The sequence below is a fragment of the Phasianus colchicus genome, chromosome Z (assembly GCF_987193195.1).
Source record: "Phasianus colchicus chromosome Z, bPhaCol1.hap1.1, whole genome shotgun sequence".
Classification (NCBI taxonomy): Eukaryota; Metazoa; Chordata; class Aves; order Galliformes; family Phasianidae; genus Phasianus; species Phasianus colchicus.
The window spans coordinates 77,497,889-77,525,492 of record NC_143476.1 but is presented as its reverse complement, the minus strand read 5'-3'; the positions used below and the strand labels follow the sequence as shown (position 1 = coordinate 77,525,492).

Genomic DNA, 27,604 nt, shown 5'->3' with positions numbered 1-27,604 from the left:
ACGTTTTTAATGAATTTATCTTTTTCTTTCAATGTCTTACACTACTGCAAAAAACAAAACAAACAAAAAAGGATAATTTTTATTTTAGACACCGGAATGACGAATACTGGGTCTTGTGATTATACAGACAGTAGATTACATCAATTACAATGATCATTTTCTTCAAAATAGTGAATAAATGACAGATTTTATTTCACAATGATTTTGCAAAATAATCGAGACTTCTTGGGGAGTTATGAGTGATATCCCCCAAACCCAAGAGTGGATGGAACTGAAAAGGTTCAGGTCACACTTGGATAAATACATTCCTCCATTCTGTCCAATATTTGAGAAATCTTGAAATATAGTCAGTGCTAACCAGGAACATTCCTGCAGCAAAAAGCAGAACTTAAGGAAGGAAGAAATTTGAGACATTTACTGCCTTTTACAGTCAAATATGTAAGCTAGACAGTCAAAAGAAAAATGTACAAAAACTATCCCATTAATCTCTTCCCACTTTAGTTACAGTAAATACAGAGTTACAGACTGATTAGTTTGAGTCTTCAGAGTATGGAATTGTCCATAAAGTTATCTTCAGACAGACAGAATGATTAACCACAGAGAATTCATGAGATTTTGCTATTTTGAAGTAAGACTAGCCAATTACAACTAAGCAACTTCTTTAAAGCCTTAGTTCCAGTCTTCCATCGCTTTTTGAGTGCTCTACCTAAGTCTAATTTAACTATGTATAATAGATGTTGCCTTTACAGGGTCTTTTTACCAGATAAAAAGATAACAGATAACAAGTTTCTTTCACATTTTTATTGCTAGTTTCTAGTCATTTCAAATGCCCAACTCTGTAAATTTTGAGACAAGCTCTCAGAATGTTCATCATCTAACTTATTTATTAATTTAATTTAACAAGGCACATAAAATAAATTGAAGATGTGCACTGACCAGTAAGGTTGAAATTGTCCACTTTCTAAACAGAAAAAGATGGGGAAAAAAAGTGAATTATATTCTTATTAATATAACAATTAAAAATGCAGAATTTTAGCTAGATTCGTTATCCGTCCCCTCATGACAAGTTAGGAATGCAATTCTTGTTTGCAGATATTTGTTCCTCCTTGACAGCACCTTCCGTTAATCCTCTATCATGAAGATGTCCCAAATGTAACATGTCATGTGAGAAAAAGAGAATTAAATAGGTACTGAAGAGAATATTTGTTTCTATGTTTGAAGATGACATAATACTAAGGAGCTATATCAAGGAAAAATAAAGATTTTAGTCTTCCTGAGAGAAATCTGCAGTAGGAAAAAAATGAGGGACATCAGCACTCACAACACAAGTCGTATTATATTTATCCCTCCCAGCCAGAAGGTATCCTTCAGACTCAGTCATTTTTGTCTTCAAAGCCTCCTGAGACAAGAAGGAGCTTTCAAAACAGATGAGTTAGAAGCAGCTGGAGACAAGCATCCATGACAGAATTTTTGTAACTATTTTCCTGGTCTAAGATAGAGATGAATGATTAATTCTGTTTCTGCACTTCTTCCCATTACTCCTTTCCATACCGGTCTCCCACCCAAGTTCTCATCTGCTTAATCTTTGTGTTTATACATCTAATTTTTGGTATGGTAAGTGGTTTAATTAAAGAAATTCAATTCTTATTTTTTCCAATATAATTTCTAATTGGCAAAGAGGTGCATTTAGTTCTTTGGAGATAGCACAGATATCCTGGAGAAAAATTATTCATTCAAAAAGAATTGCCTAACTCTTGTTGACCCAAACTTTGATAGGATTTATAGGGAATCTTTAAAAAGAAACTTTTAAAATAAATGAGAAATTTTTAAAATTTATTTAAGGTCTGTCAACAATCCTGAAAGTATGCCTCTTCCTATTTTTCTGGATGTAATTTTGTCTTTTCTGCTGTCTATCTTGCTATTTCTTCCAACAACTCTTGTTCTGTATCAATCCACTTCCTTGAATAAGGCTTGATACACTTCTTTACAGTAGCCCTCAGAAAACCAGTTTGATGATAACATTTAATCTAACTGGCAGAATCTTTAAAATGCTATCTACTCTGGTAAGAGTTAAAGTTGATACAGAAAATACATTCTGAGCATATATTCATTCTGAAGGTGGGCTTGAGTGCTGTAAGTCAACCCATCTTAGGCAGTCTCTAATGACTTGTAATTTTTTTTTTAAAAACTTGATTTTTTAAGTCCTCATATTCACTGTAAGATAAAAACTGATACACCAATAAGCATATTTCAATATAATTTGCTTAATATAGATTGGAAGTAAAATTTAAATCTTTTCAGTAAGGTTTTAAGACATGATTACTTTCACATCAGGAAAGATAGCCAAACATACGCGATTGGAATACAACTGCCTCTATAAGAAGTGGCATGTCATCTCCCCAGACAGCCATTTTATGTCACATCCTGACCTGTCTTTTATTTTTTCTCTGTACTTGCAGCAAATAACTGTGGTTAAGGTTCATGATTAGAGCAGAGGCAGCAATGTTTCTTACATCTAGCCTATTTTCTCAGCTCAGTCTTTCAAGAAAGCTCTGTTTGATAGAAAAGCTTGGGATAGTTATGTAAAATAAAAATGCAAGATTCTACTTTGTTTTCAATATTATTTATAACAGAGTATCCACAGAGTCCTATTCTATTTTAGAAAAGTGTTCTTTCTGCAAGAGATTAAGATATGCCAGTTATTATCTTGTAAATCATTTTATCTTGTTATCATTTTATTTTTAATTTAAAATCAAGCAAACAGCAACAAACTTAGATTTCAAGATAATGTGCCTAAATATAGATTTAGTTTTTATACTGGTTGGGTCAAAGTACAAAAGTGGATTTGTTCCACTCATTTTATGCCTTTTGTTTGGAGTCTTGCCTTGAAAAAACTCAGATAATTCCTTATGTATTCAGTGCATGGCTCTTGCCATCTTGGCAAATGCCTGTTGCTAATTAAACTATTATTTTAGCTGTATTTTAGTGGTCTATAAAAATGTTGCACTTCTTTTTTTTTCTGTTTAAATTATTAAACAAATGATCACAGTCTGTCAGTTTCAAATAAAATATTTAGATGAAATATTTAATCTAAACTCATATATTTAGGTTAAATTATACTGTCCAAAAGTGAAGGTACTTGCAAAATTATCATTTGCTTTATCTGTGTTTGTCACTTCAAATTTTCAGTGTATGCTGATGTGACATTTTGGGTGTGCTGGTTTTCTTGCTTATAAATACTAAATTAAGAATTAGTTAAACTATTCATGAATTTGCAGAATAAGAACTATCATTTGAGTTCAAGCCTATGTTATTTAAATAGTGAAGGTTATATAATCATTTCTTTCAATAATATTATTAAATATATGTCTTATTTATTTCTAAATAATAAAACTAAAATCAAATCTACTTTCCATTAGGATTTCAGAGCAAGTCATTTTTTTTTCTAACTTATTTAAAAAATCTCTAACATTTTTAAAAACTTCCTTAGACTTTTTAAAATAGTATTATGTCTAAACTGTGAGCAATTCTCCCATCTGCACGGTATTTTCTATATAAAATATGGTGTCAAAAGAACAACATGATGTATAGTAGAAGGAGTTTATGCTATACCATGAGAAAATTGTATCCTCAAAATGGCAAACTAGTTTGTGCTAATAAAGACATTCCATTTTTATGACCTCTTTCAAGTAATAGTCTTAGAAAAATGTTCTATATTGTTCAACTAAAAAGTGTTTTACAAGTGAGTTGGTATGGAGATCTTTAAGCATATAATTGTGTACTTTCCATTAAAAATGTGGCAAGTACATCAGGGAAGCTACTTACAATTAATTATGTATTTTCAGTGAGATGCTGGATTGGCATATAAATCCTAACAGCTGTAATTCACCATTACTTTGAATAACAAGTAGCCATCTGCAGTATTTTTTGCAAAATGTAAAATTCTATCATATTATATTGTTCGAGTATAAATCACAAGGAGTAAAGCAATGAGCAGTCAGGCAGCTGAACAGCATTTTCTCTATATATAAACAATACAATACTGCAAATCCTTAAAAGTTGTCTATCCAAAGGAAGTACCTACAGTGTACCCAGAAAGAAAGAAGCGGCAAAACATAATCTGAAGTGACTCAACATTTCCCATGGTATTATTTTCCACTGCACTGGTCTAAAATATACTGACAATTGCTGTTCTGAAATGGGGAAAAGATCCAAAAATAATAGGTAGGTCGAAGTAGTTCTGTCTAATTGGACTTCTAGAAGCTGAAGGAAATATAAAATACAATTTATTAGAAGCTAAAGCTTGAAAGGGTAACTACTAAAATGGCACTAAATAACTGAGGCAAAATAAAACATTTAAAAATATTCCATAAGTGACACTAACAAACCAGTGCTACAGAATAAAAACAGGAGGAAAAAAAAAAGCAATCCCTTAAGTTGTCTCCAAATTCTGGGAAGATGGGATTTAAATCAGCTTTATATGTGATTTTGCTAGATGGATAGTGGTATATACGTGTCCTTGACTAAATTAAAAAAAGGCATTCATTTGTCTCTTATTACAATGCAAGCAGTAACAACATTACGTATGAAACTTTACATACAGCAACTCTCATAAATATACCATAAATCAGCTTGTATCAAAAATGTAGTTTTAGAGAATCATTAGTACTTCCTCATATTTCACATAGCTTCCAGATATCTGGAAGCTCATAGAAAAAAAAAAAAAAAAAAAAAAAAACAAAACAAAACAACAACAACAAAAAAACAAAACAACAACAAAAAACTTTTAAAGCAATATGAGTTTTAGTTAGTCTACAAATTGTCATGGGGATGAAAAAAGAAAAATAGCAGGGAGAGGGAACCACAAGAGACACATCACAAACTGGGTACATGAATTATTGCACACACGTCTATTGGAATTAGGAAACTCCCTCCAACTACAAACACAACAAAAATCTCCATGGGGGGCCCTGGCTAACGTAAATGATAAAAATATACCCTACACATCCTACACACTCAGTTTGGATTCCCCTAGCAAGATTGGCATTCCTTCAGCTTCAACACAATATCTGTTAAAAACAGAAAAATGGAGTTATAATTTCCTGGAACATACGTCTGGGTTGCTGAATGAAGGAAAGCCTGTATAAACACAGGTGGGAAAACAGATGGAAGAGGAAAAACATAGCAGGGACACAAGGCTTATCTTTTGTCCTTTGAGGTTGCCAGCCCCTTTGCCAGTAACTTCAGTAAGGAGAATGGGACCACAGTGAGGAGACAGTGCTCCACCCATTAGCAAGCAAGCAAAAGAAGTAACAGCAAAGTTTGAAATACGTTCCAAACAAGCCTCTTTCATTACGTTCTGTTTAGGATCACTGTTTGGGTAGTGTTGGATTTATTCACAGTTTTCACTCTTTGTAGGCATGTCAGCCCCAGTCTGACACAGCACTGAAACACAAATGAGGTTCAGTATGTGCTTAGGTGGATAAGGACTGTATGCCCAGAGTATCTCCTCAGACTGTATGGAAGTGGCAACTGGAGGGTACATCATGAAACCACTCATCAGCATCTTTGCAGGGGTAACAGTACGAGTTGTAAAATAGTAAAATGTTCCTTTTTACCTTTTCTCCCCAGGCAGCAGCTTGCATTCCATACCAGACTGTTAGTGAACAACAGCATAACAGAGAAAAGGATGCACAGAGAAGTGGAGGATCATTACATACCAGGGGAGAAAAGGCTTTATTTCCAGGTGGTAAGGACACTTCACAGAGCCAGATCTCAATGTGGTGGCTAAAACAGCCCTAGCAGCCACATCCACAACTGACTGAACAAAAGGAAGAGAACTGTGGGAAATTAGTCTTTTAGTACAGTAGAATTCTCTTTAATCTATTATGCTCAAGTTTGTTGTAATTAATCATGGCACCTTTGTAAATCGTGTAAATGTGATTATATAAGTGACTGTAATATGATTTACTCCACCAAAAATCAGAATTTGCTTGTATTAGGGACATTACAGCAACTTACAACAACATATATTGTTAAAATGTAAATTAGATTTGCATTAGGGTAATTAAATACATTAAAGTACTATTTCTCCTATATGAAACCTCAGTAAAAATGATAATCTATGCTTCTCTATAAGTAAATTACTCTTACTTTTGTGCCTCGTTTGTAAGATTTAAAAACCTTTATTTTAACACATTTATGTGTCTAGTGAGGAACAAATAAAAAATCTGTCCCTTAACTCTTTCTAACACAAAAAGATCTTCAAGCAATTTCTAATATAATCAACTGGTACCAAGAGGAAAAAGTTCAGTAGGACTGAAACCTGACAATTTTCTCCCTATATTTACTATCAGAATTATATCATAAGGCACAATTATGTTTGAAATACTGGGGTGTTAATGAAGAAAAACACAAATATGTACTGAGACAAAAGAAAAAAATAAAAAAGCAGGATGTCTCATAAACCACTACTGTATTGACTAATATTTTATATTTTCATTATTGCAAATTGTAGATAAATAAAATCATGGACCAAATGAAAAAAATATATATTTATTTAACAATTGCAACACCTTCAAAATTCAGAGGGACCTGGACAGGCTTTAAAAGTGGGCACATGTGAACCTAAAGAGGTCCTGCAGGGACAAGTGCAAGGTGTAATCCCTGCCCTAGGGTCAGGGCAATCCCAGATATGTTTACAGACTGGTAAAAGAACTCATTGACAGTAGCCCCACGGAGAAGGACTTGGGGTTCTGGTAGATAAAGAGCTGGACATAAGTCAGCAATATGTGCTTGCAGACTAGAAGGCCAACTGTATTCTCACTCATTCCCTTATGCATGCTTTTTGTTCTCCATCAAAGCTGAAGTGGTGGGAAGGGCTGAGGCAAACGTGGACTACAGAAAAGGACAGTACCAGACACAATTTGCAAATTCATACTAGCACTTGAAGTAGATACAAAGGACAAAAACTAGGATCCTATGTTCTGCTAGACTAAATAATGGTCCTACATCTAAAATTCAAGATTAGCTTTATGAACACACATGGAAGTTAAGAGGTAGAATACTCTCCTGACAGCTGTGTCACTAAACAAACCAAAATATCTTTGTGGCTAGTATCTTTGACTTACTTACATCAGAGAGGAGAAACCAATAAGCACAGATGAGATAAAAGGCATACAGTAATAAAGCGCAGATCTGTGATGGGCTCTCTGGAGTCATCACTCTGTACTTCCATCAAAAATCAATGTAAGGCTGAGGTGAAATATAGTCTCATTAATCAATACTAACACCACAGAATTTTCTACTTGTTACTGTGGCCATGGATATCCAGACACATTGTTTTTGAGAAGAATTTCCAAGCAAATATTGGTGATACTGCTTTGGTTCATTTTAAGTCCTGGCTTTCACACTACTGGTTCTCCTACAAGTCCAGGGTGTAAAAAACTTTTTGCTGATAAAATTTTGTCAATACCAGAGTATTTTAAAGATTGATACTCTGATAAATGTTTTCCAAATTGAAGGTGGGATACCAGTTAAACACTTCATGAGTTTTGTAGGAGAGCTTGCCTCTCCAAGGACTCCTCCCAAACATCCCCAGAGCCAGAGTTCCTGGGAAACCCAAGCTCTCATGACCCCACAGCACCTCTGTGTTTTTTCTTCAATGGAAAGCACAAATATTTATCCTAATTTACTAGGTCAGATCTAGAGCTATACAATTAAAGTTGTAAGTTGCAGCTTGTTAAGCAGTATCTTTGCATGTCTCCATTGGAGAAAAAGAAGGTGATTACGATTTGGGCAGACATTTGTTACTATTCCCGGGTGAAATATTTTTAATGTTTGTGTTGGTCAGGAGGCTCTGCTCAGATTGTGGTGCACTTTTTGGAGAAGATGTATTTCCTTCAGCTAGAAGAGTGTATTAAAGTTTTTTTTTTGCTTTGACAAATCAAAATTTTGACAGTTTTCTGATGGGCATCTTGTTTCCTCTCTTTTCAGCTACAGTCAAACAGGTCTTTCTTCAGAATCTGAACCACATTTCTGGGAATTCACAATGCTGTATGGTATTTTGTTAAATCTGAATCACGATGTATTGTATCCCAGAGTACATCCTTTTCCAGGTTCTTTCTCCCTGTGTGCTCACTCTTCCTTTTCTCTTCTTGTATTTTCCCTTTTGTATAAAAACAGCTGCCACTATTTTTTCCCATTTGCCCCAGCAGCTGTTAGGATTCAGAGATACTTGTCCAGATCTTTGTGCCCCTTGTCTCATCCCAGGAGTGTCTGTATGAACAAAATGTTTTGGTATGCACTATTGTAAGTTCTTGAGGTGTCCAGACAGTGCAAACAGCTTATTTTCTGTCTGCAATCCTGCTAAGAAGAGTAGCAGATGAACAGGATGAGCTAAGGAGTCATTAGCACTGCAACAACAGGCTGACAGTTATGTAAAATACTTCCATTTGCAATCTCCTTTGATCCTCTGCTGGTTCAGAGGAGTATTATGGCCAGATTCAGCATGCAGGTTCTTGCAAACTCATTTTCATAAACTGGGGCACTGCTAAGCACAGAGGAAACCACAACCAAGGTTGCTCTGTTTCTTCATCCTCAGCATTTACCTTTTCTTTCTCCTTAATCTCCTGTCTTCAGCATTTATGGTTTAAGCCCATGGGATAAGCACAAGACTGCTTTTCTGAAGTGCTTGTACAAATAATGGTACAAATCATCTTGCAAAGGCTACTGCAGAATGACATGACCTGCTGGCCACATCAGTAGGAGTTGCTTTAGGATATTATTCTAAAATAGGATTAATTAAGTAACTCCATAGCCCAATTCAAACTCTGAGGTCCACATCACATTTTTAAGCATTCTACTTCTGTACACCGGCTAAATGCTACTGTTTAGGTTTTCAATCCAACATTTTCTGAAAAGCTTGTGACTCAGCTCAGCTTTGGGATGATTCAAGAAATTCAACAGAAAATTAATACAATAACAAACTAATTGATGATCATAAGCAGCAATACTACACACAAATGTTCAATCAACATCTAGAAGCCAGCCTTTTCTCTACCTTAAGAATCAGATACCTATTTCATTGCACAAAGACAACTAAAAGCCACCAGAGAAACAAAATCATACTGTTTATTACATGTGAAAAAAAACGATGCTTTCATTCTAATATGAATATTCAGATGACTTTATCTAAATGAATACCTATTTTCATTAAAATTCCTGTTTTTTTTTTATTAATATACAGCTGTTGAATGGTTATCTAGTTGAATAGAGTTCAGTTTCTCATTTTTTATACTGGAAGACTAATCAATACTGCACGCAAAAAATTTTGTGAAAAAGCCCTAAAAACAGCATGAAATATTCTTGAAGAATGCCAAATATCTCATAATAATAATCGCCTTTTATCTCATCAAATTTTGTAGCTCTTGCAGTTATTTTCAACTTTCAGAAGTACATTTATGACTAAAAATTTCTACCCCTTTTTAAAGAGATGCTCTTCATTTAAAATCACTTAGAAATGTTATTCTGTATCTTCAGTAGCTACATTAGAAGTGTAAGCAGAGTGTGTATGTATTATTCAAAAATATTTTGCATACGCTTCCCGGCAATTGGAATTGTCCAGGCAAAAGACATTCATACGTCTCTGTAAGTCTCATATCTGAATATGTTTTATGCTAATGTATTCATTTCAAAGGTATAGTTCATTTTTTCCTACTCACCTCCAAAGTAAGAGCCATCTGTCAGCTTCAGCTCTTTGTTGGATTTGGTGATAACACCAGCAACACCATGCTGAATGAAATACATCTTTTTACCCACAGCACCTTCTCGGATAATATAATCACCAGGTTGGAACACCTCAAATCGCAGTTTGCTTAGCATGGCAGTCACAAAGTTTGGGTCTGCATTAGCAAAAAGAGGCATTGTAGCAACCAGCTTCCGACAATTGAAGTTGACAATCTCCTAAATAGAGAGGAAACATTATGGTAATGATGGTCAGCAAATATATACATTATAAATGACACTGAAAAAACACTATTTTGATCACACACACAAACATAAATTATGCAGTTATTGGACTTTTCTGTTTCTCTTAATGTGTCTCATTTTTAATCTTTCCATTAACTTTTCATCTCCTTCTAGCAAAGTGATGGGAACAATAAAGCAGTTCTTATTTGTACTAAAAAAGTTGTCTTCTTCTGGTGGGTTTCACATCTTATTTTCTTTATTTGACTTTTAACAGGGAAAAATGGAAGAAAGATAAAAATTCGATAGGAATTACACAGAAAAGCTGACAGGAAGATTAGCCGCTGCAATAACTATACTAAGCAATAAAGTTATGCAAGTGCAAAGTTCAGCCCTGTGTTTTCCAATGTTACACCAGTAACATCATTCTGATTTTAACAACTCCATTGAAAATATAAATGCACACTGTAGTTAGCTGCAGGGCTAGCTGAAATCAATAGGAAAATTTATTTCTCAGAATTTAATTCATCTTATAAACACAGAGTCGTACACTTCACAGTTCAAAGAAATCCATTTACAACAGATCCTTAAATTCAGAAAGCAGTACTGTTTTCCTAAAACTGTTATGGGTCTTTGGGTTGTTTCTCACCAAGAATATTTATCTCTCCAGAGCCAGGCAGTGTCAAAGCCTTTGTTATGGTCTGGGTAGTCTACATTCACAGCCTTTCCCTCATTCCACCAAGTGGGTGACATGGTCATAGAAAGAGATGAGGTTTATCAGGTAGGATGTGCCCGTGAATGCACTCTGGCTAAGCCTGATCCTCTGTTCTTCTACACTTGCTTTGTGATCACACTCAAGAAGATCTGCTTTAGTGACCTCCCCAGATATTGAGGGCAGGCTGACAGGCCTTAGATTCCCGGATCCTCGTTCCAATCCTTCTTGTGGATGGGCATCACACTAGCAAGCCTCCAGTTCTCTGAGACCTCACTGGTTGACTGGAACTTCTGATAAATAATGGAAACCAATGTGTCAGTCACTTCCGCCAGCTCCCTTAGAACTCTCAGGTGGATCCCATCTGGCCCCACATGCTCGTGACAATCCAAGTGGAGTAGCATGTCACTAACTGCTTCCTTCTGAACTGTGGGGACTTTATTCTGCTCCCCATCCCAGACTTCCAGGTCAGGGGGGAGAGTTCCCTAAGGAGAACCTGACAGTTATCTGTCTAATCATTAAAAACAGAATAAAGAAGGCACTGAGAACCTCAGCCTTTTCCTCATTGTCAGTGGTAACGTTAATGGCAAGCTGGAAACAGCAGCATTTCTGAGCACGAATGAACACTGACTCTTAACAAAGAGCAGTATAGCAGTTCTCTTTAACATCTGTCTCAACAGTATCACATCTCTACACTTAGATACACACTAAATATGCCTTTCATATATATAATATAAATATTATTTTTATATATATATTTTTTTTTCCTCTGGAATGAGCCTAAGACATAGAAACAAAAATATTATTTCACATAATAATTTAATGCAGATTGAATCCCCTAATCATTGGGTTAAAGATAGAGTGAATGAAGACTAAGATGCTACATCTTTGAAGCCAATCACTAAACCCCAACTGGATTTAGTTATGATTTCACCACGAACATTTTGTCTTAGAATTATTTATGAGGAATGGAAATAGAACAACAAACCCTTTTTACTGTTTTGACTCCCTTATGCCTTCTGATTTCCATAGTTTCTTTTCTAATGAGTGCTTCAGCATGCCTGAAATACTGCACCTTTTACTGACTCCATAACTAATTACAAATTGAATGGATTAGAACTACAGAATCAAATGCAGACCTTTTTTTATAGCTGTAAGAAACCTGAAATGTAGAAGAATTGATGGCAGGAATGGAAACTAGAAAAGATGAGAGGAAAATATAACTGAGATTGGTAACTGGGAGACTTATGGAAAGGAAGAGCAGTCTGGCTATGATTCCCCACCCAGCATAAGTGAAAAGGGTGAAACTAGCAGAATACACAATACACAATACACTGTCACAGTACTATCTAATCACATGAGATTAGAATTAGAATTTAAAAAAAAAAAAAAGCAAATCCCCCCCCCCCCCTTTTTTTTTAAACTAAACTAAAATAAATAAATAAATAAAAACCTTGTAAAAATACCTGGAAAAAATTGGTGTGCACCTGAATGTTAAAATTATCTCAAGCTCTGCAAGATGTAAACTACCACATAAGTGTCACTGGCATTCGATGTCAGTGAATCCTGCTGAGTCATTAAGCTGTGAGGAACAATCCCAGGCTACCCCTTAAAGTATACTTGGGTGACATAATAAATACTAAAAAGAGATTCCAGCTGACTGTCTTTCCAAGGAAAGACGAAAAGCCTGTTCTCTTCATCTAAACAGGTAACAAGGAACCTTATTTCTCACAAAAACTTCAGCCACGGCTTCCCTGGAGAGGACAAGTTATTCTCTTCTCCCACTGCTCGCAGTCTGGTGGCATCACGCGCGGAGTCCCAGACTACTTTCTCTGCTCTCTATGAGACTGCCTTGCTGTCGTCTTGGCTGATGTCAGAAAGCTGGAAATAACCATTACTTTTCTTGCTCTGCTCAGGGACTTTTCTGTAGATATGCCGCTTGTTTTCTATTTCTGAAAGTGAGTAATTGTCTTGCATGTCTGGGAGGCAGAGAAAGGAAATTAATGAAGGATGCAAAAATTGTCTTGAAATGATACTGAAGCTGGTCAGTAAGCACAGAAGGGACTTGGAAAGTGAAAAGTTCAACAACAGTCATCAGCAGGAAGAAAAACAGTATGAGGTGGAGCAGTATTAAGAAAGAGAATGAGAGGAACAGGAAGAAACACAAAGGACACAGAAGAAATAGAAAAAAAGGAGTCAGGAAGGTTGACTTTGAAAAAGAGATCAAGGAACTGAAAAAATGAGTTCTTGGGAACAGAGATCCTAGAGAAAAAGCTGTCAAGCACAAAAAACTGAGAAGTGGGGCAGATAAAGTAAATAAAGTCCTTCTCACAGCAAGGAGGGCATAGATCACAACCTTAGTCTTTGTCCTTTTCAAGGATTTGTTTTGTAGAGTTCTATGGGATAAGGCCCTAGAAGGAAGAGGGACACAAAAAAGCTGACTAATATTCAAGGATCACCTTCTCCAAGTTCATGAGTCATGCATCCCAACAAAGCAGAAGTCAAACACAACAGTTCCAGGAGGCATGAATGAATGAACAAGGAGGTCCTGACCAAACTCAGATACAAACAGGATGCCTAGAAAGGGTGGAAGTAAGGACAGGTAACCTGGAAGGAATTCACAGACACTGTCAAGAAGATGGAAATGGGAAGGCATAGAATTCAATCTGGCCAAGACATCAAGAGCAACAAGAAGGATTTCTGTAAATACATCTGTGACAAAAAGGAAGGCAAAGATAATGTGGGCTCTCTCCTTTAAAAAACAAGCAGGAGACCGGTTATCCAAGACAGTGAAAAAGCTGAAGCAATGAATGCTTCTTTGTCTCAGTCTTTACCAGCAACTTCACAGAATTGCAAGTCCCAGACGTCAGGGCAAGTGGCTCCCAACTTGGGTGGAAAAGAATCAGATCAGGAGATACATTGGCCTTGACACTGCCTCACATAAGATCCTCACAGAGAAGCTACTGAAACATGGGTAAGATGAGCAGACAGTGAGGTAGACTGAACACCCGCTGAATGGCTGGGTCCAGAGGATAGTATTCAATAGTGCATAGTTGGAGGCCAGTAACAACCAGCATACTGCAGTGGTCAGTAACACTTTCAGTGCTGTTTAACATCTTCATTAATGACCCAGACGATGGAAGAGAGGTCACCTACGCTAAATTTGTGCATGACATAGGAGTGGAAATAGTGGCTGACTCACCAGAGGGCCATGCAGCCGTCTGGAGGAAACTAGACAGGCTGAAGAGATGGGCTGACAAAAATCTCACTAAGTTCAACAAGGAGAAGTAAATGGTCCTGCTCCTGCGGTGGAACCCTGAGGAGCCAGTAGGGCTGGTTGTCACCCAGCTGGAAAGTACATTGGCAGAAAAGGACTTAAGAGTCTGGGCAGACACCAAGTTGAACATGAGTCAGCTTCATGCCCTTGCTCCTAAGAAAGCTAATGATATTCTTGCCTGCATTAAGCACAGTACTGCCAGTAGATCAATAGTGGTGATCCTTCTGCCCTACTCAGCATACTGAGTAGTCTATTTCTTGGTTTCCCAGCACATGAGAGATGTGGACCTGGGCAACATGCTGTAGGTGTCCTGGCTTATGCATGGGTGCTGGATCAGATGACCTCAAGAAGTTACTTCCAATCTCAATCATTCTGTGACTCAGTGACATATAGAAAAAAAAGGAAAGTGATAAATAATGTATTTTCATAACTTTATGAGGAGAACAAACACAGGGGAGAACTCAAGACCACATGGGCCCTCTGTGTAGAGCCAGCTGAGCCCAACAGAAAAAGATTTCATCTCTTCTTGGCAAATATAGCAAAACATCTTGTTGCAGGATTTTCACTTTTGGAATCTCATTTCTTTTTATGGCTCCATTTTCTGTGCACCTTTCTTTCTTGGTATATAATCTATACCTATATATACCCATGTATACACGCAGTTTATCTGTTCAGTTTGAGTTGCCTAATGAAGGCATGAACATAGTTACAAAACCTCCCTGCTGTGGTAATTTCAGCTGTTATATCCTAGTAATGCACTCTTTTTGTTGATTAGTTCTCTAAGAAAGTTTATGCTAAAGCACCAACTTTCCATATTTAAGATGTTAGAAGGTGGAAAATTACTGAGGGAGAAAGAAATGTGTCATTTTTAAGTGCTTTGTTTTTCGTTAAAGTGTTCTTTTATTTAAATATGAGATCGTTCAGAAAAAGTAAAATACATTTCTGTGAGTCTTAATCATAAGCAGTGCTGTAATTTCAAATTCTTCTATATCACTTCAAATATCATCTTAGGGGAAAAGAAACGGTAATGATTATGAAAGTACCTTATATAATTCAGAAAGCTCTAGGAGAAACAGGAATTTACAATATATATATTTTTTGAAAGCGTAATTAAAAGTTGTCATTTTATGTGGAGATAAACATCTTCCTTTTCTTTTAACTCTTTTTTTGAGTTATTTCTTTGGAGTATGACTGGAACCAAATTATGATCTCCCATCTCTCTTCTCTTATTAGAAGAAATAATGATATTTTTTTTTTCTCACCTGTACATTAATAACAAATGGAAGCCTTAGGAGAGAAGTAAGAACATTTTATGTGGCTAAAGTGGTTAAAGGAAGGAGTGATTCAGACTCACATGGAGCAAGTGTTTATCAAGGTCAAGTAATGGTCTAGTACTTGACTAGTACACAAGGACTAAATCAGAGGTGTAGTGATCTGCTTTACATTAGAGATTAGCTAGCTGACTCCACTGGCTCCTGCTGCTTTATGTTGTACTGGCCTTATTATTCATATTGAGTCTTCTGGCCATTTTTTTTTCAAACTGTCATTAAGTCCTTAGATATTATCATTTTCATGAGTTCAGGATTTCTGGGCAATTGCTCCAACGGATCTTGTCATGTCACACCTAAAGAAGCAGCTGTGATAATGTGAACGGGCACAACAGCACCCACTTCTCTGATGGCATTAGGCTTTTTCTCCTGGTGAAAAACTTTTGGATAGAGAAAGTGCTTTTAGTTAGACTGACTGGAAAAAGCTGTTGGTAGAAAAAAGAGGAAGTTCTGGAAAAAATGTGTATGACTGATGGGTTGTTTGTTTTTTCCCCACACATTCAAATCAGCTAATAGATGATACTACTTCCGTCCACAAGATGTGTCCCTCCTACATAGAGGCCAACAAAGTGTGTTTATGGCTACACTTAGTTTCATTTGGTCAGTTCTGTACAATAAAATAAAAACCAATGCTTAATTTTAACAATGCATGTTTGTTTATTTTTTTTATAAGAGTCTTAATGCCCTGCTTTAAAAGGGTACGGGCTATATCAACATGTTGAATATATGAGGGCCTCCCTGAAAGTAATGCCTCCTACTCTATTATATTAGCACACAACATTGGAGGTGGGTGTTGGTGGTATGGCAGAAGAGGCTGAACCTTCCCACCAGTATTGTATTACATGTTGCTGCTGTGCAACACACGGCAGCAGAGGGGCAGTCTGACAAACGCATTTGACACAGAAATGTTTAGGACGCAAAAGTGCGTCTCTGAATTTCTCCATGTGGAAAAAAATTCATCCATTAACATTCACTGATGCCTGCTGTGTTTTTATGGTTACCAAACAGTGGATGTGAGCACGGTGAGGAGGTGGGTGGTATGTTTCAGCAGTTGGGACAACAACAGTGGTTCACCTCACGTACTGCTGATTTCGACAAGCACAGCATACAGGCTCTTGTTCACGGCTGGAGAAAATGCACTGCTACTGATGGTGACTGTTGAAAAAATAGTGTTTTTGTAGTGGAGAATGTGCTCTATCAAGTAGTGTTACTGTGTTCTCCATATCTGTTGTAGTTTCCATGGAAATAAATGGAAGCCATTAATTTTTGAGCAACATATGCGGTTAATTTGGGTTTTAAGTAGTCATATTCTGTATGTGTTTGTGATTACAGTTAATTTTAACCTGTTATTCAATTGCACTCAGCTTTGGCAGAAAGAAGGCATCTCACAGATATTAAGTACTCACAGGTTTTATGACAGCAGGCAATCAGGAGGACTAGGGTTAGCATCCCACTGGGGGAAAGACTACATTGTTAGTCACATAGATCAAAACTTGTTTAGTGCCAGAAAATATACATGTGGCAACAGGATGCAATATTCTTTGTTTCTGGTACACCTGAAATTATTCAAATGGCTTTGATACACTGTGGTTAATCAACTAAACAGAGTGCTTCCCTGAAAAATAAATTTTACTCCGAAGCTTTTAGACATGTAAGAATGAGTATGCAGATCTTCACCTTCAAATGGCTTTAGCACATTCTCTCCATTTTTCAATTACATTTAAGTCTAGCATTCTCTGTGGGGAAAACGCAGACCCAGGGCTTCATTTGTGGCCCATCTGATGTTTGGCACAAATTTTCTCTTTGTTCACTATGCTGGATTTCTTTCTGTACCAGAACAATAGGCATTTTTAGCACAGAGACTCTGCTTAAATTTCATGTTTTAGCTTTGGATACCATCATTTATGTCTAGAACTGCACTGAGAGATGTAATTCTCTTTTCCTCAGGACTTTGATGTTTTGCCATTCTGTAAATACAGCTGGATCTTGGGGGTATCTGGGCTTTGGAAAACCTCTCTCTCTAGCTGCTGTAGCTTTACACTTTAGGCGTGCAAGAATGATCTGATTTGAGGTAACCTACATGTTTGACCCACAGACAGTGCACAAAGCCTGACAAAAACTCTAGGGCAAAGACAATCCGCGTGATCCTAGCTGCCTTGAAAATCAGTGGACAATCTGTGTATTTACATTTGCAAAACCTTCAGGTCTCCAGGACCTCCAGCATACCTGCACACCAGTAGCCCAGCTGCAGAAAATTTTCCAACCAGCTGTGAGATGAGCTAAGGCAGGGAGCAGTAAATTTGCTTTATAGCCGATCTTTGAATGGAAGCCCTTGGTTTCTGCCAGGACTGTGTTGAAGCAGGTGCACAGTTGTGGTTTTTTTTCTGTCTGGCTCCCTTCACCTCATTTTACGACAAGTCGTCCTTAAAAAGTGCATATGGTAGCTAGTATTGCTGTCTCCTAAGAGAAACCAATCTTTTTTATGTATTTGCAAGCAGCAGGGATACGGGTTGGATCAATTATGTTTTCTTGGCTTATGTGGTTGAATGCTGGCTTTCTTTTATACTTTTATATCGCTCTGATTTGATTTTTTTATTCAGTTCTCTACATGCATTTTTTATACTTCAGAATTATTATTGCATTGACTTAAAATGCAGATATGATGGCTCAACCAAACCTCCAACAAGGTCAGTCTGGTGAAAGATATCCATCTTTTTCCCAGATTGTTAATTGATTTAATTGAGCTTAAGGGAGAGAGCAATTCCATGCATCTCACGCTTCTCTTCTCTTGATCTTCTATTATAGTTAGAAGATTTTAGAAGAGAAAAAAAAGAAGGAACAAAAAAGAAAAAAAAGACACTATCCATCTTTTCATTCACTGAACAGGGTATCCATTCCAAAACTGTGCAACTTTTAAAGTTAATTTAGCTGTAATCTTCAGTGTTCTGAAATGTTCTGTTTCATAATTTTGGTTTCCAGTTGGGAAAAGGATCAGAAGTATCAAAATGAGCACAGACACAACGTTTTAAGACAAACTGTAATTGTGAGATAGCCTGTCTAATTTCAAAAGCTTGGGAAGTGCTGGTAACTCAGATAAGTTTGAGCCAGTTAGCCAGCCTCTGCTTCTTGAAGGCCTTCCCTCTCCATATGTAGTGCTAAAAGTGACTACTATAGAATAAAAATCCTGAAAAATATCACTGCTAGTTTGTTCCAGAAGGTAATATAGAATTTATGTATGACAGCAGCAGTTGCTATAGATACTGTTTCCTTTCATTAATTGCATAAACTGCAATTTGCAAAATGTATTTAACAATCAGTATTTCAGTTTGTATTCAAGAACAGCAAAATATCTTAACTTTCCTTTGTGTCTGGTGTTGTGCTAGTAATGTACTACTTACCAAATAATATCTAGGGCAGGAGGCACGTAAGACTGAAATCTTGATTTAGTAAAGCATTTTAAATTTGAAGTTGTACAGTTATGAGTCTACAGACTTTAACGTATGCATTGTCAATTTGTGGCAGGAAGGAGAACTGCAAGAAATGTGAGATTTGTAAAATCCTATCAGTATCTGCCTGTATCAGAAACTTGTGTTAGCACACTGAAAAGTGGTGTAAATTAGTCATTATGAAGCAAACTTCATATTTTTCTAAAACAACAATTAAGGAACAGTAACGTTGGTTTTTGTTAATGATCACATTTCTCTTCCTAGTCTGCTTGCTCAAAGGTTAACAAATAGCATTGCTTTTCCACCATCTCTGCAGCTTCCAGTCTTTCTTGTGATAGTGTGTAGATTCTGGAAACCATATTCATCCTTCTCCATTTGATCTGAACTACTGTCATACCACTTGCTAACACCAATCAATCTGTGATTGACCTTGTACACGATCTGTGTGGCAGCTACTATTTTTTCCTACTACATCTTTCCAGAAACAACCTCAGATCTTACTTACAGTTCTTTAGAATAAAGTGTACTTCTTATGTGCACCAAAGTCAGTGAGATATTACCGGACAGTCAGAATGAAATTATTTTGTTTTTGAAAAGGTGTTGCTATTTTCATGACAGTGCTTGATCCACATGATTGAAAGGAGAGTAGTTGTGTACAACAGAAAACCATTAAAAAAAACAAAACAGCAACAACAACAACAAAAAAAAAAACAGAGAGGAAAAAAGTGGAATTTCACAAAGACAGCCAGAGCTACACTTACATTGCATTACTTACTAGGTAAAATGTGTTGATTTGGGTACTTTGTTGTGTAAAATATTTGTTGGAATGCAGAACATAGGATGTGGCTGAACAAGACTGCTTATCTCACTGAAGCAAGAAGGTCCATGCAGAAAATAAGTTGTGGATGAAAACAGAGGAAAAACTGTGAAGCTAGCAGGGAACTGCCTGAGGACTAGCACAAAGCACTGAAACAAAGTACTTGGTGGCAGAAAAAAACTCAACACGCCTTAGGAGAAACAGAAAGCTACATCCTGGAGATAAATTTGTGCGTTGACTATTTCTGATTTGCACTTGTTTAGTCAAGAGCAGAATTCAATGCTAGGAATAGCTCCCCTGAGAATTTATTCTAAGTGCTGCAGCAGGCAAGAAATTCCTTCTGCCATTCTATCCTGCCCTCCTTGTCCTTTCATTCTTCCTCTTGTCTCCTGTACCTCACAGCCCAAATGCCCAAGACAACTGACTCATCCATGAGCTGCTTCTCAAGTGTGCTTTACCCACACCGTCTGTGTATTGTCTAGCTGACACAGGTAACAACAAAAGCCAGGAAAACGGTTATTTAACTATCAGCAGTGGTGGTTTGTATGCCATGTCATTTTGAAGCTCTCCAGGAGCTCTGGATCGGAAATACTGTTATCTTGTTAACTGCTAGGCTAACAGTTACTCCTTAGTATGAATTAATAGAACCATTCTGTAAAATTATTAAGTGGCTTAAATTAAATCTTACTGTTTATACTGGATAAATACTAGTTAGCTGAGCTTGAAATACTGTTTAGAGTTTTTTATGTACATTTCTGTTTGCATTTCATTTGTAACTACTCAGTAGAGAGCTATTGTATATACATTATAAACAAACTCCTGTCTTTAACACATAAAGCATTGCTATGCTTTCTGCATTAGCATCTTGAAGTGGGGAAGAAGAGCAATTGTAAACAATGAGATTTATTCTGATTTCTTAGACAAATGTGGGATGGAATCCTGAATGCTTGTGTGTGTAATGCTAGAATGTTTACGTTGTCAATTGTGTATGCAAACATCTATATTTAACAGAAAGATATAAAAAGACAGATAAGGAGGATGCCCAATCCCTTTCTATTTCTGAATCAGCCATCGTCACTGCTCTATTATTTTGAGAGACAAGCTAATTATAAGGCCATTTACATTTGCCTTCTAAATGAAGCCACTGCAAAGGGTGCTGTAGCAGGATCAAGCACAGCAGCTCAGTGTTGTTACGCTATGAGAAGCATGTGACAAAAGTGTAAGGAGCTCAGGACCCATATTCAGGCCACTGGGCTGAAGTGCAAGCCACATAGAAAGATACTGACAGCAGAGACTCTGGAGCCCAGTTTTGCAGTGAATCATGAGGATGCTGCTCAGTTACAAATGAAAGAGTGAGACATGGAGAGATGGCTACAGAAGCGATAGCATCAGATGGCAAAAAATGAAAATGAAATCTCTGGGAGTAACTCAGTAGAGTGACAGCCAGACAGCCCTGATGATAGAATTTTCTTGAGAGTGCCACTTTGGCTAACAATGTTAGCTGCAGGGAAAAGAGATGCATAAATGGCATAGGAGGTGTAAAGAACGCAAGAAATTCTGAGGAGTGCAAATAGGAAGCATGACAGCAAGAACAGCCTCAATCATACTGGGGAAAGAGAAGGCAAATTGGCAGGAGTGGACTAGTTTATATGCATTAGTAATAGCAGCTATAGTAAAAGTAGTGCATCAGTGTCTATAAATATCCAGTAGGCAAACGTGCAGATCCTGGAATGATCAACTAGCCTGGGGAAAAAAAAAAGAAAAAAAAAAAACTATAATCTGGGGGGATGATCAGTTGCTGAACAGCCTTTATTGGATACAACTGTTAGGGTCTTTCAGGCCAGTATTTGAGCCATTCACTCCAGTTACATAATATAAGCAAGATAAAAGAGAGTGCATGGTATCAGAGAAGCAAAGAAGGAATCACATTAGAGCTAGGAGCCAAATCACAATCTAGACATCAAGGGCACATGGGACATCCCCTGCATTTGTAAATCCTGAAAATATTTACTCTGAGGAGCATATAAAAGAAGTGCCTATGTAAAGAAGGCATCCAAAAAGTGAAGGGAGATACCTGTAGCCTTCTACCTTCCACATGTACTAAGTGTGCTGTGTTTGCTCTCTGCATGCAGTCACTAAGGCCTTGAATATTTCTGCCTGTGCTTTCTTTCTAGGTTTAGGCATACAACAGAAGTGAGGAAGCCTGATGACAGCAACATTTCCAGGAGCTGCCATCAGCATCTGTGCATGAGACTTGGCAGGCACAGGAAGCAGGGGGGTATACTATGGTGCATCCTTTACATAAGGTAAATACTCTTTAAAAAACAAAAGTAGACCAAAAAAACCCCCCCCCCCCCCCCCCCAAACACAAACAATTACAGTTTATCTGCTTGCTGAAAATGTTACATTTATTTAACTATTTAACCGTTAAAAGCATTTAAGTGCAGTACTCACTTTATGAATTAAATATAGACTCAGGATTATTTCCATGAGAAATATGTTCCTATAATTTATTCAGAAAGATTTCCAAATTATCTTAAACTATATCTTAATCTCTACTTTTATATAAATTAATCTCTATTGACTTTATATCATAGGAGAGTCTTTAAAAACACTGTCATTACAGATCATGGTAAAGTAATATAATCATAGATTGAAGGCGTAGGATAGATGTGCTGAGACATACTGTAACAGTGAGAAACATAATCAGATTTTTATATAGTACTTCTCTCTTACATACATCTCGGACACTGGGTTGCACACATATGCCTGAAAGTGTGTGTATGCGTTATATACTCCACATACATGTCTACACAGGCTTATTTATATGTGCACATACATGCATATGTGTATCTTCAATGTAAAAACAGCCAAGTTTTAACTCAATAATGTGTCTCATTAGAAATACATTTGATATTAATTTTAGTTAAATATTCAGAGGTTAAACATAATTCGTGTGCTTGTAAAATTGAGTTATAATCTGCAAGCAAAAGGTGAGAGGAAAGAAGATTCTGCTCCCAGTTCCAATTATGTTCTTTGGAAATGAAATGTCCTGATGTTCTATATTCTGCAAGGGCACATGATCTGTATCTATTTTCAGCTAACATCTCCTCACATGGTGGCCTAAAAATAGGCCAGCTATGAGCTTTAAATAATGGCTCAGGAAGGGTATTAACCTCTTTCTCACATTCTAAGTTTGTCACATTGCTGTAAGTATCAATATTTTGGAGAAGGTTTCTTGTGTTGGAGAATGACGAAGCAAGCTACATACGTGCCAGCTCTGCTCAGCAGCATTAGAGATGTCATAGCCTCTTAATTCCTTTCAAGGTCTGTTATATATTAAGCCATCTACACATAATATCAACAGCAATTCTCTTCCTCTCTGTAGGGCATTTATTTTGTGCCAGCTGCTAAAAAGGATGAGATAGTTTATATCTGGCTTTTACTGATGGCAGTCTTTCAGTTTTTGGTGAAATATGGATGATTATGAGAAGTAGTGTTTTCATAAATGAGTGAGTATAAAATGTGTAGCAGTGAGAGGTACACAGGTACAAAAGTAGCTAGACTTTTCTTTTGCAGACTCTGGATGCATGTACAAACCAGTATATTTTCCAAACAACCTGCTATCCAAATATCACAGCATAATGCTTTTATCAGGAACACTTTTCAAATAATTCTAAATAGTTGCATTCTTTCTCTCTCTCTCTCAGAGAATCACAGAATCACACAGAATGGCCCGGGTTGGAAGGGACCCCAAGGATCACGAATCTCCAACCCCCAAGGTGGTGGCAGGGCCACCAACCTCCACATTTAATACTAGACCAGGCTGCCCAGGGCCCCATCCAATCTGTCCTTGAACAGCTCTAGGGATGGAGCATCCACAACCCCTCTGGGCAGCCTGTTCCAGCACCTCACCACTCTCCCTGTAAAGAACTTCCCCCTGACATCCAACCTAAATCTTCCCTCCCTCAACTTAAAACCATTTCTCTGTGTCCTGCAGTTATCTATCCTTTTAAAGAGTTGAAAAAGAGCTCTCTCTTTTTTTTAATACAGATTCATCTTTGCTTCCTCATTTTCAGTTCTTCACTATTTCAAATTCCCTACTATGAGTTAGATTTATTTTACGTACATATAAACCATTCACAAGACCACAGAAATAAGTATTAAATAACTTTCAGTTACACAATTAGATAATAACTGGCTGAATGAGCCCAGGCTAAAATGAAAACTGTTGATTACAAAGAATGTGTCTTTTCTTTATAATGTACATAATCACATAGGTATTTATTTTATCTACAGAATTATTTATCAAGGCATAATGTGTTGTTTCTAGTATACTGCAATGATCAGAGTGCACAAACACACAGTGATTAGCTTGTAAGACATGCAACTGTATGAGCTTCAGGCACTTTATTACTCTCTTCTCAACCAACTTCAGAGTTTTCATTTTTCACAAATGGGAGAAATGAAATATGGATTTATTCATGAGAAAATTAACAAATTGGAGATGAAAATCTTAGGGAAAGTCCTTGTAAGTAAGTGCTCTACTGCTGCTGAGGCTGGTTTTGGATCCAGCCTCAAAGCTTTCATCCCAAAACAGCATCTAAAAATCAGTACCTTGAACTCAGCCAAGGAACTACTGGGAAGTATGCACTGGTGCTCAGAGTACATGGACTGGTGTCTGTGCAGCAGCTTTTAACTCCACTCATCTCCAACAATCTTACATCTCAGTAATTTAAGTGAGGAAGATTCTTGTTGAGTAAGTGAAGTGAGGAAGAAACACCTAAGTTCCTTCAGTATTTGACACTTATCTTCAAATTAAACTCAAAACCTTCTGCATACATATCTACACATTATCTCATTATCTGTCTACTTATGTGTCATTTCAAGCACTAATACAGGACACAGACCAGTCTGTTGAAAAGCAAGGATGTATCATAGAATCACAAGGTTGGGAACGACCTGCAAGATCATCTAGTCCAACCGTCTTTTCATTACCACTGCTACCACAAACTAAACCATATCTCGTAGCTCCTCATCCAGATGCCTCTTAACACTGCCAGGGACGGCAACTCCACCACCTCCCTGTGCAGGCCGTTCCAGTGCCTGACCACTCTCTGAGAGAAAAAGTTTTTCCTTATGTCTAACCTAAACCTCTTCTGGTACAACTTGCAGCCATTTCCTTGGGTCCTGCTTGTTGCCTGGGAGAAGAGGCCGAACCCCTCCTCATCACAACCTTCCTTCAGGAAGTTGTAGAGTGCGATAAGGTCTCTCCTCTTCTCCAGGCTGAACAATCCCAGCTCCTTCAGCCGCTCCTCATAAGGCCTGTGCTCCAGACCCCTCACCAGCTTTGTTGCCCTTCTTTGAACCCGCTCCAGGGCCTCAATGTCTTTCTTGTAGTGAGTAGCTCAAAACTGAACACAGTACTCGAGGTGCGGCCTGACCAGAGCTGAGTACAGGGGGATGATCACCTCCCTGCTCCTGCTGGCCACACTATGTACTATCAGAGGTGCAGGTTATAAGTAAACAAAACTTTTTTTTTGAAAGCTCCATTTCCATGTGACATCCCTTAAAGGCTCTTCATCAAATAGGGCTGTATTACACTTATGTGCAGAAGTTTGCAGATGAGGAAAACCTACTCCTTCAGGTAGGAAAACTTCCAGGAAAAAAAAAAAAATCAGCATTTCACCTTTAGCTTAATTACAAGACAGTTTCTGGAGGAAAAAATTGTAAGGATTTACCTGTACATTATGTAAAAGCATGTGTCCAAAACTACAGTTGGGACAAAGTTTTGTGCAGGTTTCGGAAAAATATTTTTTTGTTATTGTTTCAGTGGTACTACGAAAACAACAAAATAACAATCCAAGCACTGCTGTGATCTGTAGAGTTCTAACCAGCCTATTTCTCACAGCTTTAACAAGATTTACCTTCTTATATAACAGTGCACCAACTGGAAAATAAGTCAAAACATGTGCATGCACAAGAGCTTTTAAGCTTTGTAGTTTTTTTGCTTTCATTTTCTTGCGTTTGAGATACCATGTTTTTAACAGGCTCTCCAAGTGTACAAAAGGGAAATGCCATGTACCCTTCTGCACACTGTTACTACTGTTCCAAGTGTGCAACTGAGTGACAGAGTGCATAAAAATAGACATGTACATCTGCTTTAGCATCTGGCAGCTTGCGACACATTTATCACCTCTTGCGGGTGAGATACAACACTAATTGGTATTTCTGCAATTTCAATGTGCACTGGTACATTTGAACATGTTGATTCAACACAGAAACATTTGTGTGGCCTCAGAACAATTTAACCAATTCAAAAAATATATGTGTGCTTCAAAGGACTTTAGCCTGCTTCTGGATCCATAATTTAAATTCCACGGTAAAAATCGAAGAAAAAATATTCCTTTTCACCATTGCCAAGGGAGAGAATTATGGGAAAGGGAGGTGGGAACATCCATGTTGTGCCTCCTTGCCTGCGCTGCAGTTCTGACATGGATCAGGACTGTATCCTGCCCTCTGCTTCCTCTGCCCATGCTCTTCCTATATAAGGACTAAGAAATTTCACTTCAGAACTCCATGAGAAGACAAATGGAGAACCTGTCAGGTAGCAGTAGCACATTGTACCAGATGGCATCCCTGTAACCAGATCCCCCATATCCTAATCTTGAATTAAAACAATATTTACAACCCTGGATCACAATTTTTCTTTTTTTTTTTCTTTTTTTTCTTTCTTTTTTTTTTTTTTTTTTATTCTTTAGAAGGCTCAGATGAACTTTCTTAACTTCTTCTGATTTAACATAAAAGGACTTCTGGACATTATTAAGGGATTGGAGAAAAAGATCGTTTGGTTTAGCTAACTGACCTGAAACTTACCAAAACCTATTAGAGAGAGCAGCTAAACCCAAGCCAAACCCAAGCAATCACAGTGTTAAAAAACTTACATACAGAAAACTAACTCAGAAGTCATCTGAAGTACTTTGCTACTATTTTTACCATCCTAAAAATTAGCAGCTTCATTTATAATTGTAAGAGCATAGTCAGACCTAATAGGAATGAACATACTGTGGTAAGCACTGCCTAATGTGCCTTAACTTTTTCTGTCTTTTAGCAGAAGCCACATGAGGAAAAAGAAAATAAAAAAGCCTCCTTCTTTCAGTTCTCCCCTTAGTACCACTCAAGTATCAGCAAAACAATCCTCCAGTCCACTAAAAACTGAGACAGAACAGATGCTTGGAAGTGTAATCTTGGACTCAAGTCCAAGGCAGAGCTGCAGAATTCTCCTCTGTGGGACAGCACTGCTATTGCATTAGCTGCTGCTCTCAATGAACTGTACAGGGTTCTGGGGAAAGCCTTCCTGCTTCTGCTCTTCAGATCCTTGAAAAGCAGTCCAGACAAGAGCAAGTACAGACTGGACTTACACTTCTATTGCTGGCTTTGAGAGTATTTTGTTTGCATCCGAATAGTCTAGTACTTTTCTCAAATAACTTATCTTTTACCACTTTTAATAAGAAAACAACTGCACTAAGATTTTGGGATTTAACTTAGTATTTTAGAAGAACTTATGAAAGAACTGTCATGTGAAATATTTATTGAACAGTTATTACAAAAGAATATCGTAGGTGCAGTAACAAGTCTGTTGAAAATCGTAATTACTGAGAGCTGTCAGTGTAGTATTATCTGTATTATTGGAAGCAGTTGTATCTTGGACTTGCCAAAGCATGTCTCAGCTCAAGATGGATTTGCTAACAAAGCACATTAAACACAGAAGGGACTCTGATAAAAGTTTTTGTAATACATGCAGCAGTGATGAAACTGGTTGGTAATTCGAAAGCTGTGTCTCACCTACAGCATGGACATGTGAGTATGAGCGCGCATCAAGGAGCAAACATACTCCCCACAGTGCAGGAAATAATTTTAGCTTCATTTTTTCAGATTCCTAGGAATCAAATTTGACAATGCAATCAGAGTGTTTCTGTGTCATACCTGGTAGTGCAGAGTATCCTAAAATACAGTAAAATCGTCGCCTGGTGATTGTGGGCCAATTTCCAACATAAA

At 37.3% G+C, this 27,604-nt stretch overlaps 1 protein-coding gene across 1 annotated transcript in view; it reads right to left on the bottom strand.

Annotated features, from left to right (window-relative positions):
• The window catches only part of HCN1 (hyperpolarization activated cyclic nucleotide gated potassium channel 1), a 195,240-nt gene that overhangs the window by 7,858 nt on the left and 159,778 nt on the right, over positions 1 to 27,604 (bottom strand). Inside the window, exon 6 of the mRNA XM_090131796.1 lies at positions 9,723 to 9,963. Coding sequence (XP_089987922.1) covers positions 9,723 to 9,963 — 241 coding nt within the window. The remainder of the gene's footprint in view (positions 1 to 9,722; positions 9,964 to 27,604) is intronic.